At 42.4% G+C, this 15,805-nt stretch overlaps 1 protein-coding gene across 3 annotated transcripts in view; it reads right to left on the bottom strand.

Annotated features, from left to right (window-relative positions):
• Positions 1-2,017: 2,017 nt before the first annotated feature.
• The window catches only part of Klhl12 (kelch like family member 12), a 29,906-nt gene continuing 16,118 nt past the window's right edge, over positions 2,018-15,805 (bottom strand). For all 3 annotated transcript variants that reach the window (XM_021633793.2, XM_021633792.2, XM_060364334.1), the window contains exons 6-12: positions 13,702-13,816; positions 8,171-8,277; positions 6,598-6,793; positions 5,718-5,876; positions 5,317-5,415; positions 3,842-4,028; positions 2,018-3,571 (exon numbers count right to left, since the gene is read on the bottom strand). In XM_021633793.2, the coding sequence (XP_021489468.1) occupies positions 3,445-3,571; positions 3,842-4,028; positions 5,317-5,415; positions 5,718-5,876; positions 6,598-6,793; positions 8,171-8,277; positions 13,702-13,816 (990 nt within the window). In that variant the 3' untranslated portion in view covers positions 2,018-3,444. The remainder of the gene's footprint in view (positions 3,572-3,841; positions 4,029-5,316; positions 5,416-5,717; positions 5,877-6,597; positions 6,794-8,170; positions 8,278-13,701; positions 13,817-15,805) is intronic.

Below are 15,805 nucleotides of genomic sequence, written 5' to 3'. Positions count from 1 at the left end.
ATCACATCTGAGTTTCAGAAATAACTGATGACAAAATAACTACTGGGAAAGTGTGATAGTTACAGACATCAGTCTGTTTACACCATGGATTTGAACAATGACAAAATTCTAAAACTCTGAATGAGTTGGAGGTCTGTATCGTGATGAGGAGATAAAGCTCCCTTGGCTAGGAAACTGATGGATCCAGAGTTATGTGAGCAGAAAACACGGGGGCTAGGATTGCACCAAGATGATTTACAGATGGAAGATCTGGGTCTGATGCACAGTGCATATGTGAACAATACGTGTGAACAAAGCACATGCTTATAATTCTAGCCCTGGCCAGTAAGAGGCAGGTGGATTCTGGGGACTCAATGGCTTACACAAGCTTGACAACTGCAGTTAGATCCCCAGAACTCATACAGGTGAGAGATACCTCTACGGAAGTGTCCTGACTAGACACACACATCCACCCTCATAAAAAGAACATGATCACAAGGCAGACTCTATCTGAGGCTATGCTCTGACCCTACCACACAAAGCGGGTGGAAAAACAGTGCAGTTCAGAGTGCACACCGTTCTTCCTAAGGCACCTATGTTGGGCAGCTCACAAACTACCATTCCAGCCCCAGAGGCTCTGGAGGCCTTCTAGCCTCCACAGGCCTGGCAACTGGGTGTACAACCCACATCAACATACAAATACTCAAATTTTTTTTTATAAAGAAGAAGGAACAAATGAATGGAAGTCTGAGTCTGAATGTACTCTGCATGTGAAGTTGGGGAAACTTAAAAAGTAGCAGTGAGTTTTACGTACTGGTTTTCTGGAAACTGTTGAGTGGCAGCTCTAGCACATGAACGGAACTGTGAATACGGCCCAAAACTCAGAAATCAGCACTGCTGCTCAAGAGCTACCTACTAGTCCTTTCTCTTCATGACTTCTTGTACCTGTCTATCTTCTCTGGCCCTTTCTAAGATGCAGGAACTATTATTTCACAGGTTGTGGTTCAATTAGCAACACAATGTCTCTGCTTAAGACACAGGGAAGAGCTCTATCCTCTTATTTTTCTGATTCCTTTGGCTCTGGGACCAACAGTCTTGTGGTGGCACAGGCCTTTAATCCTGCACCAGGGAGGCAGAGGAAAATAGATCTCTTCAGGTTCAAGGCCTGCCTGGTCTGGTCTACACATCAAATTTCTGGGAGAGCTAGAGTTACATAGTGAGATGCCATGTCAAGATTTAAAAAAAAAAAAAAAAGGGTCAAAAAGTCTTGCAGTTGTGTGGCAGGCCTTATACACAGCTATTTGTATAATCAGATGCCATTAACAGAAACAAATAAAGACTAGAATGACAGAAACCCTGAAATTAAGTGGGCATTAGAATGTGCTTCAGTAGCCTAAAACTCAGAAATCAGCAGCCCAAGAGCTACCTACCAGCCCTTTCTCTTCATTATTTCTTCTATTGATCAGCATTCTCTGGCTCTTTAACATAAATCTAATCTCATAGAACAACCTCAGGAACAAGGTACTGCTGATGAATCACGGAATAGGAAATAGCTCTGTCTGGGGAGTTATCTCTGTAACCGTTTTTCTTTTTTATTATTTTTTATGAATGTTTGGCCTACATGTAAGTACACTGTGTGCATGCCTGGTGCTTCTTTATTCCTTTTTCTTTTGCTCTGTTTTGTGAGACAGGGTTCTCTGTGAAGCCCTAGCTGTTCTGAAACTCACTCTAGAGACCAGGCCGGCCTTGAACTCAGAGATCTGCCTGACTCTGCCACTTGAGTGCTGGGATAAAAGACAAACTCTCTCTACCTACCTGTCTATCTGTCTTTCGTTTTTCATGTAAATCCAAAGTGTGAAAGGGGCCGATAAAGTGGACAAATTTGTGCCAACATTTTACTGATACTTCAAGTTGACTAGAGAAGCAGCTGAGTTCACCAGCAAGCATAAGGTAAAAGGTTGGGAAACAAGACAGGAGCTGCATGTCCTTTCAACATGTCTGCTCAAGCAGCACTAGCCATTTAACTCTCTTAAAGCCATTTCAGACAGTCCGTTTTTAATGTTCTTTTTTTTAAAAAAATACAAAGGAAATTTAACTCTGTTGGCAAACACAATTCAGGGAAAGAGGAAAAGTGGGATTCCAGAGCAAAAGAAAAGTGTAGTCCAGTTTAGGCTATCACATTCTCATATTTGCTATACCAATAATGCAAGGATTTCACCCTATGACACTGAGAAGCCTAGAATGGCAGCTCAGAAATGTTGGCAGAGGTACAGGAACTAACAAAAGATTTTCAGTTGTCTTTGATTATTTTGATCCAGAAGGAATAAAAGATACTCTAAAGACAGGCACAGAAAATGTAGCAGGAAGAGAACCGAATGTACCATGCACAGCAGCATTAAGCACTCCTTAGGAGAAGTGTGCCCTTCAAACAGCAGGGCAGTGCTCAGGGACTTCAACTACTAGGCTGCAGCTACCCCACCCAATCCCCAAATAAATAGTGTGGAAGTGTAGTAATGTAGTAGCACTTGAGTCACCAGAAAGTTGGTCTTTCGCCCATTTAAAGACGAACACTGTATGGCTACAGGAGCCCTGGCAGGAACTAAGATGACTGTAAAATCACAGACATTTCTAGTTTACCACAGGTATATTGTACGCTGCACATTTAGAGCATCTCTTATTCTAACCCCCCCGCCCCCACTGTTAATCTCTCACTGTTAATCTCCATACCAAGACAGTACAACATTCTACATTAGAAAGACTTTGGGGTCAAATAATATGTCCTTTCAAGCCTTCCAATTTACACTTCAGTGATCTTCTGGGTTCACTCCCATTTCATTCAGTTCACGCCACTTATTCAAATCTCTGCACCAATTATGTTCCCCTAAGTGAGAACAGGACAAATCTCTCCTCTCAGCCTCTCAAATTTTAACAGTGATCTCTCTGTTTTCTACAGAAGGGAACTGTGATGCCCCAAGCTACCTTTGTATTTAGAAAAGATATTTTTGCTTCTGAGAAGAATAAAAGACTTTCATTTTACCAAGCTTATATAAGCTGATATCCTTCCAATCACCTAGGATGGATACAGGCCACACCCAGCAGGCCATACTCACCTTAATTCTCTGCAATATATGAGGCACAACACACATACAGCCATACAAGCATACATATATACATTCTCCCACGCACATGGTAAGTCAGAAACAGTAAGAGAGTGCTCCTCAGACCACAGAGAAAGATGATCTGGGTTCTCACATGCAGATGTCAATTCTCTTCCCTTGAGTACCTGTCCCACCCTTCTGAGCAACAGTACCAGTGCGAAAAAGAGTGTCAAATAAGTACAATCATGACAGCACAGGGGCCTGTAATCTGTGCACACAGTGAGAAATAGACATTCTGCAAAGGATCCTTGATTCTCCCACAAACTGTTCCTTGGAGTAGTCATTAGCTCAGTGGTGTTCAAATAAGTTACTTTTCTCGGAGAACACACACACCAGCATCGCAACGCTGGGTTCCCATGGAGGCCACTACTTCCCAGCTGTCGATGATAGGGTCATAACACTCGATGCTACTCAGCAGAGAATTCCCATCATATCTAAGTGGGGAAAAACAAAAGAAGGAAATGAGATTTTCATTCTTTTACATACAAGTCTTAAAGCAGCCCTGGAGCTGGCACTACAGCTCAAGCCATGGGGCACGAGTCTACCATGTGCCCGGTTCAAATCCCAGTGCCTGAGATGGGAGTAAAAACGGTCTCACCAGTTGTTCCACCACAACACACATTATGCCTCCATCCAAAATGGTGATTAAATCAAATGAATTCTTGCCCTGGACACACGATTTTACCCACTTTCAAAATCCTTACCCTGCAATTGCATAGAGTCTCCCCCGAAGCACTGTGGCCCCTACATAGCACCGTGGAGTGGTCATACTAGTGACGGTTGTCCAGGAATCAGTGCGAATGTTGTAAGCTTCAACAGAAGAAAGGTGGGCTGTACCATCAAAACCCCCCACCACATAAATATGGTCATTCAGTAGGGCCACTCCAGCACCTGGGGAAAAAGAAAGCATTAGCAATGAATGGTAGTAAGCCTAGCATCAGAACCCAGGAAAACATGGCCACTAATGGCTGACTTGTGGAGCTGAGAGATGCAGATGTATTAAAACAGGACTAGAACAGTGTAATGCAGGAGACGTTATTCCATGCATTAGTTATTCATCCTTTGGCTGTGACTTGAAATTATAACACAGAAACTGACATGGTTCTCTTCTTCACTTTCCTTAACTCACAGTTCTTCTCTCTTCAGTTAACTGAACAAAAGAGTGGGAAGAAAGGTGTTAGCCATGGTCAGAGGAAGCAAAGGAGCACGGCCGTGGCTCTGCTGCGGGTTCTGTCCAGAGGCAGTCAACTGGAACAGCACGATGTTTGCTCGTTGTTACAGCACAGCCTATTCCATATTAAGAATTCTTACTTGCAATTGGGATGTACCTCAACGGCACATGTGAAGCCCTGTACTCATGCAAGGTGCAGTACTCAGAATTTAAAAAAAAAGACTTTATGCTTAGTATTAGAGAGTTTATGTAATATATATTGCCATGTAGTATCATGTGTATGGCACACACCTGTAATCCTGGGATTACCTGGGAGGCTGAAGTCACTGTGAGCTACATACTACACAGAGTGAGATCTTAGCTAAAAACAAACAAATACACAAACAACCCCCCAAAAACAGACAGACAGAAAACCCAACAGTGTGGTGGTATAACTGACAGCCAGAGCAGAGGATCACCCCACAGCAAGTTGTAAACCAACCAGGTTCACAGCAGGACCCTCAAAACAAAATTCACAGGGCGTGGTGGTGCATCTTTAATGCCCGCCCCTGGGAGGCAGCTTGGTCTACAAAGTGAGTTCTAGGCCTGCCAGGGCTACACAGAGATACTCTGACTTGGAAAAAACCAAACCAAAACATCCAAGTCCAAAGAGTAAAAATGGCAAAGACACAAACTCAACACAACAAAAACATTTATTTAACATTTAACATAAAAATTATGCTAGACAGTCAAGAATGTAATAGAAAAAAAGCACTAAAGAATGAGTAAGAAATTTCTGTTCTCCAATTTATAATTTAGTTGAAAGTTTAAACTATCTTCATCCTCATATTTAGAGAAAACAGATGGGAAGGAGACTGGAATGCGACTCATATTCATCAGTCTATGGTGAAACAAGGACTATTCTGGTGAAACAAGTTTTATTCTCCTGACATCACAGCCTGTACCTATACCATCAATGTACCTGTCGAGACTGACAACACTTTGATCACGTCTTAGAATTGGTCTTACCAGAACGCTTGGTGGCCATAGGTGTAACATTAGTCCAGTGTCCTGTATGGGGATCATATTTCTCAACTGAATTTAATATATTCAAGCCATCATATCCTCCTGAAAGACAAAGCAGAAAACATTCCAGAAAACATTCTAGAAAGGTAGATTCTCAGGCTCATTTTAGTTGGCCATGTGTGAGTAATTCAAAGTTTTAGTTTTTCCAGAGGTCCAGGTCAGAGAATACACCAACACTCTATATTCTGCTTACAAGAAAAATAGAATTCTGTTCATGGACAACATATTGGGATAGATCAGAGATTTTGTTGATGCAAGTATATGCACTTAATTCTGGTAAAAGTGATGCCCTCTGGAGTCTGCTAAGCACTGACCTTCTCCAGCCCCACATCCCAGACTCATACCTAGACAGTAGATTATTCCGCTGGCCACTACTAGTCCTGCACCCTCTCGAGCTGTCTGCATATCTCCCAGCATGCTCCACTGATCAATGTTTGGGTCATACCGCTCCATACTTGTATGACGCCTGCTTCCATCAAAGCCTCCAGAGACGTAAATCATATCTGCTCAGAATGAACAAATTATAGACTGTTAAACTAAGAACTTTTTTATCTACAAATTATCCACTGTTAAGATAGAAGAGGGGATACAACATTAATGTAATTACATTTGGGAGGTTCAGAGAGGAGGATCAGGAGTTCAAAGCCATTCTTGACTACAGTTTAAGTTCAAGGTTAGCCTGAGCTATATGAGATCTTAGACCAAGCAAACAAATTTCTTAGGATTTTTTCAAGTTGATTTTTATTTTTTTTTTTAATTTTCCTTTTATGCATATTAATTATATATGGTACTATATGACACTACAAAAGGACATTAGTGTAAAAGTGTATTTTGTACTCTGAGCGTTTTTTCCTTATATGGTAAGTCAGTTAAGTCTCAAAAGCAAGACAATACAATCAAGACATTTAAATCCTGTCTTAAAAAAATAAAACAAAAACCAAACAACAACAAAAACGGCATACTTACTGCCCAAATGGAGTTTATAAAAATATAACCAATGCCTATTACCAATATAGAGCACACTGGAACTTGAATCACCAATTTTGTAGCCAGTGTTGAAATGTCCACAAATAATGAGTAGTTTCTGTTAACAGAGACAGTTCTAAAAGCAAGAATGAGCATTTGAACTTTGACATTTAGTCACACTCCTGCCAGACAGTAGAAGAGGAACAAACAATAACCCAGCTAAAACAAGCTAGAAACACCATTTGTCATCAAACCTACCTCCCAGCGTGGTGGCTCCAGCAAGGCCTCGTCGTACATTCATAGGGGCCACAGAGTACCAGACTCCATCCTCATCTGCTGTGTAGTCTAGACACTCCACTGAACTGAGGCGGGAACGGCCATCGTACCCACCGATTACATAGATACGATCATGTAAGGAAACTGAAGCCACATACCGCCTCTTTCGAGTGATGCTCTGTGGATTTAGGAGAGAAGAGGGATAATGGCATTTAGCTGGGCAGGTTCCAGCCCCACCTTTTCTCCCAAATCCTGCCTGCTTTTATCTTCTTTGCCTCTTTCCTGCCACTGGAAACCCCCTTCTGGCTAAGTTTCATCCCCATAGGGAAGGATGGTGACTGCCTATAGACTGACATGCTTCTGCCTCGTTACAAGGCTTACAGAAAACTTCCTGGCTTTCTACTGTCTTCTCTCTTTAAGGCGCTGGGCTATGTGAATGCCCTTCCGTACTTTTCTCATGTGGCATGCTGCCACTCCAAGAGCCAGGCCTGAAATACCCTAAAGGGTTAGAGGAGTCAAAGAGTTTTCCATGTCTCCTTAGAAATGATTCTTGTTTGTGCAGCACTAAAATACTGAAAATAGATACAAACTTACGATTTCAGTCAAACAAAAATTAGGCTTAACATGACCCTGCGGTCAGTCTAATACTAGGCACATGTTGTGCAGCCTAAATGGTGGTGGCCAGCTAAATTTGATATACGGCTACCGACACTTCTACAGTGAAACCTTGCAATCTTAACGTTGAAAAACTAAGCTGGTTGTGTTGGTGGTGCATGCCTATAATGCCTGCATTTGTCAGCCTGAAGCAGGACTGCCGTAAGTTTAAGGTCAGCCTGGGCTACCCATTGAGTATCAGGCCGGCCAGGGAACACAGCAAGACCCTATCTTACAAAACAAGCCAAGTGTGGTGGTTCACACGTATAACCATAGCACTCAAGACAGGAAGGAAGAAAGCCTGTAAGTTTGAGGCCATCCCGAGCTACATAATGAGACTTCAGAGGGAGGGAGGGAGAGAGGGAGAGGGAGAGAGAGAGTGAGAGAGGGAGAGAGAGAGAGAGAGAGAGAGAAAGAGAAAGAGAAAGAGGAAAAGAATCAGCAAGATGGTTTCAGGAAATTAAGAAAGGAAGAAAGCCTGTAAGCTTGCGGCCAGCCAGAGATACATAGTGAAACGTTATCTCAAAAACAAAAACAACAAAAAAACCCACTAAGATGATTTGGTGGGTAAAGGTGTTTGCTGTTAAGGCTGATGACACAAGTTTGATCCCCTGAGAATTGTTCTCTGACCTCTACACACATGCTACGGCACAGACATGTCCACATGTGTCGACAGACACACACACAAGAAAACATAAGAAATAGGACGAACCCAAGAAACAACCACTACCCCCCCCCCCAAAAAAAAAAGAAAACCAACCATTTATTGTATCCCTAACTATACATACAAGGGGCATTTGTATACATGAAAGGGGCATTATGCTGTTTTGATCGCTTATGAGTGAGGGTCAGAAACCAATGACATTTAAACTCTGCGAAAAATGGTTCCACCATGACTTACTGGCAAAAAGCTCCACTCCTGTGTCTTCGGATCATATTTCTCTACCACATCAATAGGAGACTGCTGGCTTCCGAAGCCCCCAACTACCAGAAGCACTTCATTGGCTCCTAAGAACAAAGGCAGGAAAAGGCAGGTTACTTCATCCTGACTAGGTAAGTACTTACAGGGCAATGTGTAACAGAAAGGATCAAATAGGTCAAGAATGTCTCTTCTGGAGGCACTAGGTACTGTACATATGGCTTCAGCGCTCTACCACTAACCTGTAACCATTCCTACCCCACATTTAAAAACTTTCATTCCAGGCCGGACATGGTGGCACACACCTGTAATCCCAGCACTGGGTAAGCAGAGGTAGGCAGATCTCTGTGAGTTCAAGGCCAGCCTGACCCACAAAGTGAATCCAGGATACCAGGGCTCTGTTACACAGAGAAACCCTGTCTCAAAAACCAAAACCACAAACAAAGCAAGACTGGGTCTCACTAAGCTGCTCAGGCTGGCCTTGAAGTCACTCTGTGTATAGCCAGGCAGGCCTTGAATTTGCAAGCCTTGTCTCCATCTCCCACATAGCTAGCTTACAAACTTGTGCCATCAGGCCCAATGAGGATTCTTTTGTAATTGCCAGAGAAATAACCTAATCCAGAGCCATGTAACAGGAAGGTACCTATTTTTTATTTTGTGTGTCCATGTATTGAGAGTTCATGCATGCCTGCATTTGTGTGTGTAAGTCTGCATGTACGTTTTTATGTTCGTGTGTTGGGCCACAGTTCCACCTTGTACTTTCTGTGTGCGCCCCTCTGTGTGTCTGGTCCAATACTGCTCTCTGCCTTATTCTTGAGACAGTATTTTACTGAGCTGTGGAGCTCTGCAACGAGGCTGAAGCTGCTCACCAGCAAACTCAGGCTTTCCTCTGCACCTCTGTAGCAGCAGCCTCACAGGTGCGTGCTTCCATGCTGGGAGCCAGACTCAGGGCCTCACGCAGCACTTTCCTTGCTGAGCCACTTCCCTGCCTCAGGAAGCTACTTCTTGCTTAAGGCTACACCTCTTCAGGATCTGAATCTCTGATAATGCACTTATCACCAGAAAAGAAAATGCTGGGCCCCCAGGACAGCTTCATAGGTAAGGACATTTGCTGCTAACCCTGATGACTCAAGTTCAGTCCCCAGACCTAAATGGTAGAAAGGGAGAACTGACTCCTGCAAGTTGTCCACAGGTGCACCCTCAACACACAAAATAAATGTTAAAGAGAACAAAGCTGAATGTGTAGCTCAGTGGGGTGCACTTACCTAGCAACCTCAGGGCCCTAGATTCAATCCTCAGCACTGTATTAAAATGAATCAGCACTGGAGAGATGGTGACAGAAGGACCAGCTCAAGGCCATTTTTGGCTAGAGTTCAAGGCCAGCCTGGGCTACTTGAGACCCTATCTTAGGAAAAAACAAGCAGAAAAAGAACAAAGAAAGACTTGTTTTTTAACAGAAAGCAACAGCCTGTATATCAAACTATCCCTCCCCTAGAGTCTTATTTCTGGCCTTGGCTCTTTTCAGAGGGCAAAGACTTGGCAGAGTTCTCCTGGGCATCTACTCTGCTACACTCATGAGGAGAGCAACTGGTGGGACACTGGACAGTTCAGTAACCAGGGAGTTTGTAACCACTGTGTCAGTGTTTGAGGTAATCAGGGACTGAAAGAGCAAACACAACACTTGGAATCTGAGAAGACAGAGGCCGGCCAAGTATCTAGCAGCCAACCTTTCTTCCTTCAGTCTCCTTCACTCCGACCCCTTTCAATTCTTTGAGCCACGTTTCACTGTGTCTCTAACTCCTGAACTCAAGTGATTCTCCCTCAACATGTATCACATCCTATCTGGCTAAAACATGTAAAATGATATAAGCAGAAAACTACAGAAAGTTTTCCACTGATTTTCAGCCATTATTTATGTTACACTATGTAATTTCTATATTTAAAACAACAACAAACCACAAACCAGTGGCAGGCAGACCTAGTGAGTTCAAGGACAGCCTGGCCTGTTTTAGAAATAAAGAAAGCCAATCAAACAACAAAAAAACCCCACCACTTTGTTTGCTTCACTCAGGCAGCTTGTGAAGGCTGGAGAAACAGGCAGGGAACAGATTTTATTTTAAACCCCAGAAAAATGACAGCAAAACATTTCATCACAAATTTGCTCCATAAATATTAAAGTTCACAGTAGAATTTTGGCAGAGAGGTCAGCATTAGTCACCTCTGTTTTTTGTTGAGACAGAGTCTTGCCATATAGTCCAGGCTAGCCTCAAACTCACCATCCTTCTGCTTCTACCTCTCAAGGACTAAGACTGGGAAACATTTAACATGTTTTAGACATATGAGATCTGTCACCATGCCTACTTAGGGATTTTATGGCTTTATGTGGGTGGGTGTCTAGTTCATTGGGCCTTGACCTTTGTTATAAAGGATTTCATTATTTTCCATGGATAGATATAATACACCTGGCTTGGTGTATTTTTAAATTCTTATTTATTTATTTGGTTTTTTGAGACAGGGTTTTCCTTGTAGTCGTAGTCCTGACTATCCTGGACTTACTTTTTAGAACAGGCTGGCCTTGAACTCAGAGATCCACCTGCTTCTGCTCCTATTCCCCCAATGCTGGGATTAAAGGCGTGCCCAGTTGACATATCCTTTTTTAAGAGAGTGTTACCCAGGCTTTAGAGATGGCACAACTGTTAAAGCCTAGGCTCACAATCAAAAGATAAGAGTGTTAATGAAGTAAGCTTCAGTAAATTCCAGTAACTGCAGGCTAGCAACACCTTTTTCTTGGGGGAAAGGGCACAAGGGGGGAAAATGGACAAGATCTAGGTATGTAGCTCAGGATGGTCCCAAGCTCATGCTTTATTCCTGCCTTAACATCTCAAGTGCTGGAAATACAGGTATGTACTACTATGCCAAGTAGTTTTCACTGTTTTTTGAGAACAGGTCTCTCTATGTAGTTCTAGCTGGCCTGGAACTCAATATGTTGACCAGGCTGGTCTGGAACTCAAGAGAGATCCACCTGCCTCTGGCCCCTGAGTGGACTTACTATGCACCACCACACCCAGTGTCAAACAATTTGTATCTTTTACTGCTTGTTACTCAGGATTGAGCCCCCAGACCTCATATGCTAGTGCTCTCTCACTGAGCTACTGCCCCAATTATTTTTGAACTTTCATCTTGAGACACAGAGTGTCTGAAAACCCTTGGTAGACTTAAAATCCTTCCTGTGCTAGCCTCTGAGTGGCAGTGATTACAGGCCTACACCACCAGGTCTGACCAGTTTTCTATCCTCTTGATGAGAAAAGCATGTATAGGGCACCTGGCAAGATTAATGTGTAAGCTAGTGAATGCCTTTTAAAAAAATCAAACGCATGCCAGGCACAGTGGCACATGCCTGTAATCTCAGCAGAGGAGGCAGAGGTAGGCAGATCCATAAAACTAAATCTAATTCCTCCAGGTCAGCGTAACAGTTTTCTGATCTGCAAAATATTTAAAGAAATGTAGAAAACAAACCTCTAGAGAACCTTCTACACTTTCTGGCTCATAAAATTTTTCATTGGCTTTAGTTCAATTTAATAAGCATTTAATGAATGTTGTTACATGAAAGCGTAGCTTCTGTATTGGAAAGCACCCTAGTGAGTAAACTTAACTCTCTCTATATGGATGAAAGCTGGTGGCTCATAGGAAGCTAATGAACCCACACATCAGATTTCTAGAGTTTACAGAACTAGGGAGAGAAGTGAGGGACACAGCTCAGTGCACCAACACTTAGCCAGCATGCCTAAGGCTGATTCCTAGAAAAGATAAAAATGAAAATAAACCATAATATAAATATAAAATTAGGAATAGAGATCAAATTACACAAAATGCCTTCTACTGCCAGTTTCTCCTGCTTGATCACTGGTTCATATACTTTTCTAGAAATTTATTATCTCTGAGCTACACAGACCCTAGACTTATTTCGTCTAAAACAACAGAGGTCAGCCATGTCTACACAGTAAGTTCTAGGCTAGCCTGTGCTACAATGTGAGAACCTGTCTAAAAACAACAGTGAAACAAAACAAATTCTCCAAACAAAAATCAAATAAAAAAGGGATCTGATCTAGAAGTTATACAAATAACTTGTTTTCACACTTTTCTGTATCGATGCTAGCAAACACAAATATATAAAATAAAAATAAATCCTTAAAAAAGTAAATAAAACACCCCTCATATATGTAGAATAAGTGATAATATACAAAATATTTTTAAAAGCAGCTTATTTACTTATTTAACACACACACAGTCTATCTGCATGTACACCTATACACCAGAAGAGGGCATCAGATCTCAGTAAAGATGGTTGTGAGCCACCATGTGGTTGCTGGGAATTGAACTCAGGACCTCTGGAAGAGCAGACAGTGCTCTTAACCTCGGAGCCATCTCTCTAGCCCCCTACAAAACACTTTTAAATAGTGTCAAGAAGGTTCTTTTGATAGAGAAGTGAGAAAAATAGGAACCAAGATAAAATAGCTGAGTATTTACTCTCCCAGCCACAAAGCTAGGTATCTTATCCATGTTCACACTCAATCCTCCAAACAGCCCAGTGAGAAGGAACTTACCCTCATTTTAGGAGTAAAAGCATAAGATCAAGTAAGTTTGTTTTTTTTTTTTGAGACAGGGTCTACTATATAGTCCTGGGTGCTCTGGAACTCACTATCTGAACCCAGATTGGCCTTGAACTCAGAGATCAGAATGATCTCTGAGTTATCAATGGTGTGTGCTGCCATACCCAATTAGGATCAGATAAATTGCTATCACCAATCAGGCACCAGCAGGGCTTAGATTTAAATCTATGTCTATTTGCTAACAAAGGCAGCACTTATGTGACAGTAACTATCCTAGCCTTTACCTAGATTTCTTCATTTCTTCTGACTCCCAGTTCACAGATAAAGCAACTGAGACAGACAGATCAAACTTCCCATCTAAGGTAAGTAGTAAATGGAAATCTGTACCATAACGCTGGTCTCAAAGGTCAGGGTTTTTTGATTTGCTTTTTTGTTTCAAACAGTCTCTCATGCTGGCTTTTAGCTTTCTATGTGTCCAAGGATCAGCGTAATTGTTGGCTTGCAACTACTTCCTGATTGCAAGCATTTACCACCACAGCTCATTTATGTTGTGACTGAACCCCAGCACTGGCAAAGAACTCTACCAACTGAGCTACATCCCAGCTCTAAGGCCTTTGTCTACATGCTAAAATAGAAATTTAATGCTGCGTAATACATGATAGTTTATAAAGTATTTCTCTATTTTAACTAACTTAATCTCCAACAGTTATGTGACATAAAGACACTCTCAGATTACAGGACATAAAAGCTTAAAATGGCATGCTTGTCTAAAGAGATTAAAAGGAACAAGTGAAACAAGTCCACTGTATGCATTACAGATAGTATTTCCAACTACATCATACCATCTGAAAAAAAAAAAAAGTTGAAAGTTGTCCCCTCATCCTGCCAGGAATGCCAGCTTACCTAGACGGGCTCTTGTCCGGGGTCCTTGCATCTGACTCCGAAGCTCAGGCCTCAGGTGAAACTTCTTTGCTTCATCAACTAGATCCCTGCACTGTAAACTACAGCGGATGAAAGGCTAAAATACAGAAGCCTGGAGTGAATGGGCCATTTCCAATATTATAAGAATAAAATGACACCTATAAAAAAGCAACTTACTTATGTAGATACATGTACATAATGTTTAGTATGAATCTGATGGGAGGCTGAGACAAAAGGATTTCTGAGATTTATGCCAACTTAGGGCTACCTACAGACTTTTAGGCCAGGCTAATCTAGAGTGAGACACTGGCTCAAAAAGACAAGACACATGCTCTCTCTTTTGGAAAATTGTCTTTTCTGAAACAATTTCCCCACACAGCTCTCTTTCCTTCCCTCCTACCCCTCATTCTCCTCTCCTTCTCCACTTTTCATCCTTTCTTTCTGACAGGGTCTCCTGTAGCCCAGGTTGGTCTCAAACTTAAACATAGCACAGGCTAACTTTCAACACTGATGCTTCTGCTGAGTGACAGGCATGCACATAAGTCCAGCTCCCACATCTATAGCAAACAGTGCTCTAGATGGGGTGGAGAGATGGCAAACTTTGGTAAAGCCCTTGCCATATAAGCACGATGATCTGAGCTCCATCACAAGAACCCACACAAAAAGCCAGAATGGGCCAGGCAGTAGTGGCGTACGCACACTTTTAATCCCAGCGCTTGGGAGGCAGAGGCAGGAGGGTCTCTGTGAGTTCAAGGCCAGCCTGGTCTACAGAGCGAGTTCCAGACAGCCAGGGCTACACAGAGAAACCCTGTCTCAAGAAACAAAATAAAGCAAGCCAGACATGATAACCTACACTTGTAACGCCCATATTATCCGAGAGACAGGCAGATCCCTGCACTTATTGCCAACCCAATCAGAAACTCTGAGCCAACCATTAAGAAGCCGTATCTCAAAAACCAAGGTAGATGACCCAAGGAACAGCAAGCACCCAAGACTGACCTCTGGCTACATGTGTATGCATACACATACCCCCAACATAAAAAATGGGTCTCTGTATTAGTATCTGCCTCCACAGTTCTCTGTATCCTCCCTTACTTTGCTCTCTAGTTCAGAAAAATTGCCCACACAAACTATGCCAGTAAGGTCTCCACACTGGCTCTTACCCGGAAGGTCAGGCTCCTCTCGGTAGTTCTACCAGCTCTTTCCCTTCACATTCTGATAACAAAATAGCCTTTTCAACCCAGGCTATTCTGACTAAGGCTGTTGATCTAGAGCTTGGCTGTTCTAGATCTATAGTCTCCACTGTCTTTACTGCTTCTCCAAATTTACACCTTTGTAAACAGTTCCTTTATATAAGTAGGTCTCCCTTAGAACCGTACCATTTGGAGTACACCATCTGTTTCTGTTGGGATTACCAACTCATAAGCTTTAGTTTATTAACTTACTCTAAGAAGTTTCCAGTACATATTGAAAAATATAATATCGGGGCTGCAGAGATGGCTCAGCAGTTAAGAGCACTGTCTGCTCTTCCAAAGGACCTGGGTTCAATTCCCAGCACCCACATGGCAGCTCACACCAATTCCACGGGATCTGACACCCTCACACAATGCACATAAAATAAATTATTAAAAAAGAAAAAAATACTAGCAGTGAATACTGTTCTACAAGACATGACTCTAAAAGCTTTTGAATATAAATACTGGCAACAATATATGAGGTAGGTAATATAAGTTCCTTTTCACTAAGAAAAAAATCTGAGGTCATCTCCCTAAGGGCCACACAGCAATGTTTCATTTTGGGTTTCAGCCTGCTGATTCTGACTCCAGAATCTATGTAGTAAACTACACTGTAAAGATGGACACAGGGGTGGGAAGGTTGCCCTTCACTATCAACCTGACTGATTCAGGAAACACACCAGCGGGTGTGTCCGGGAGGGTCTCCAGAAATCTTTAACTCAAGAGCTGAGACCTATCTAACAAAAAAGAAAAATCAGCTGAGCACCGGCATTCCTTTTCCTGCTTCATGACTGTGGACACACCGTGAAGCGGGCTTCATGTCCTCTCTGCCAGGCCTTTCTCAGGATGAA

This window comes from Meriones unguiculatus, chromosome 11 (genome assembly GCF_030254825.1).
Source record: "Meriones unguiculatus strain TT.TT164.6M chromosome 11, Bangor_MerUng_6.1, whole genome shotgun sequence".
In the NCBI taxonomy this organism is placed as follows: Eukaryota; Metazoa; Chordata; class Mammalia; order Rodentia; family Muridae; genus Meriones; species Meriones unguiculatus.
The sequence above is the reverse complement of the archived record's forward strand: the minus strand, read 5'-3'. Positions and strand labels throughout refer to the sequence as shown.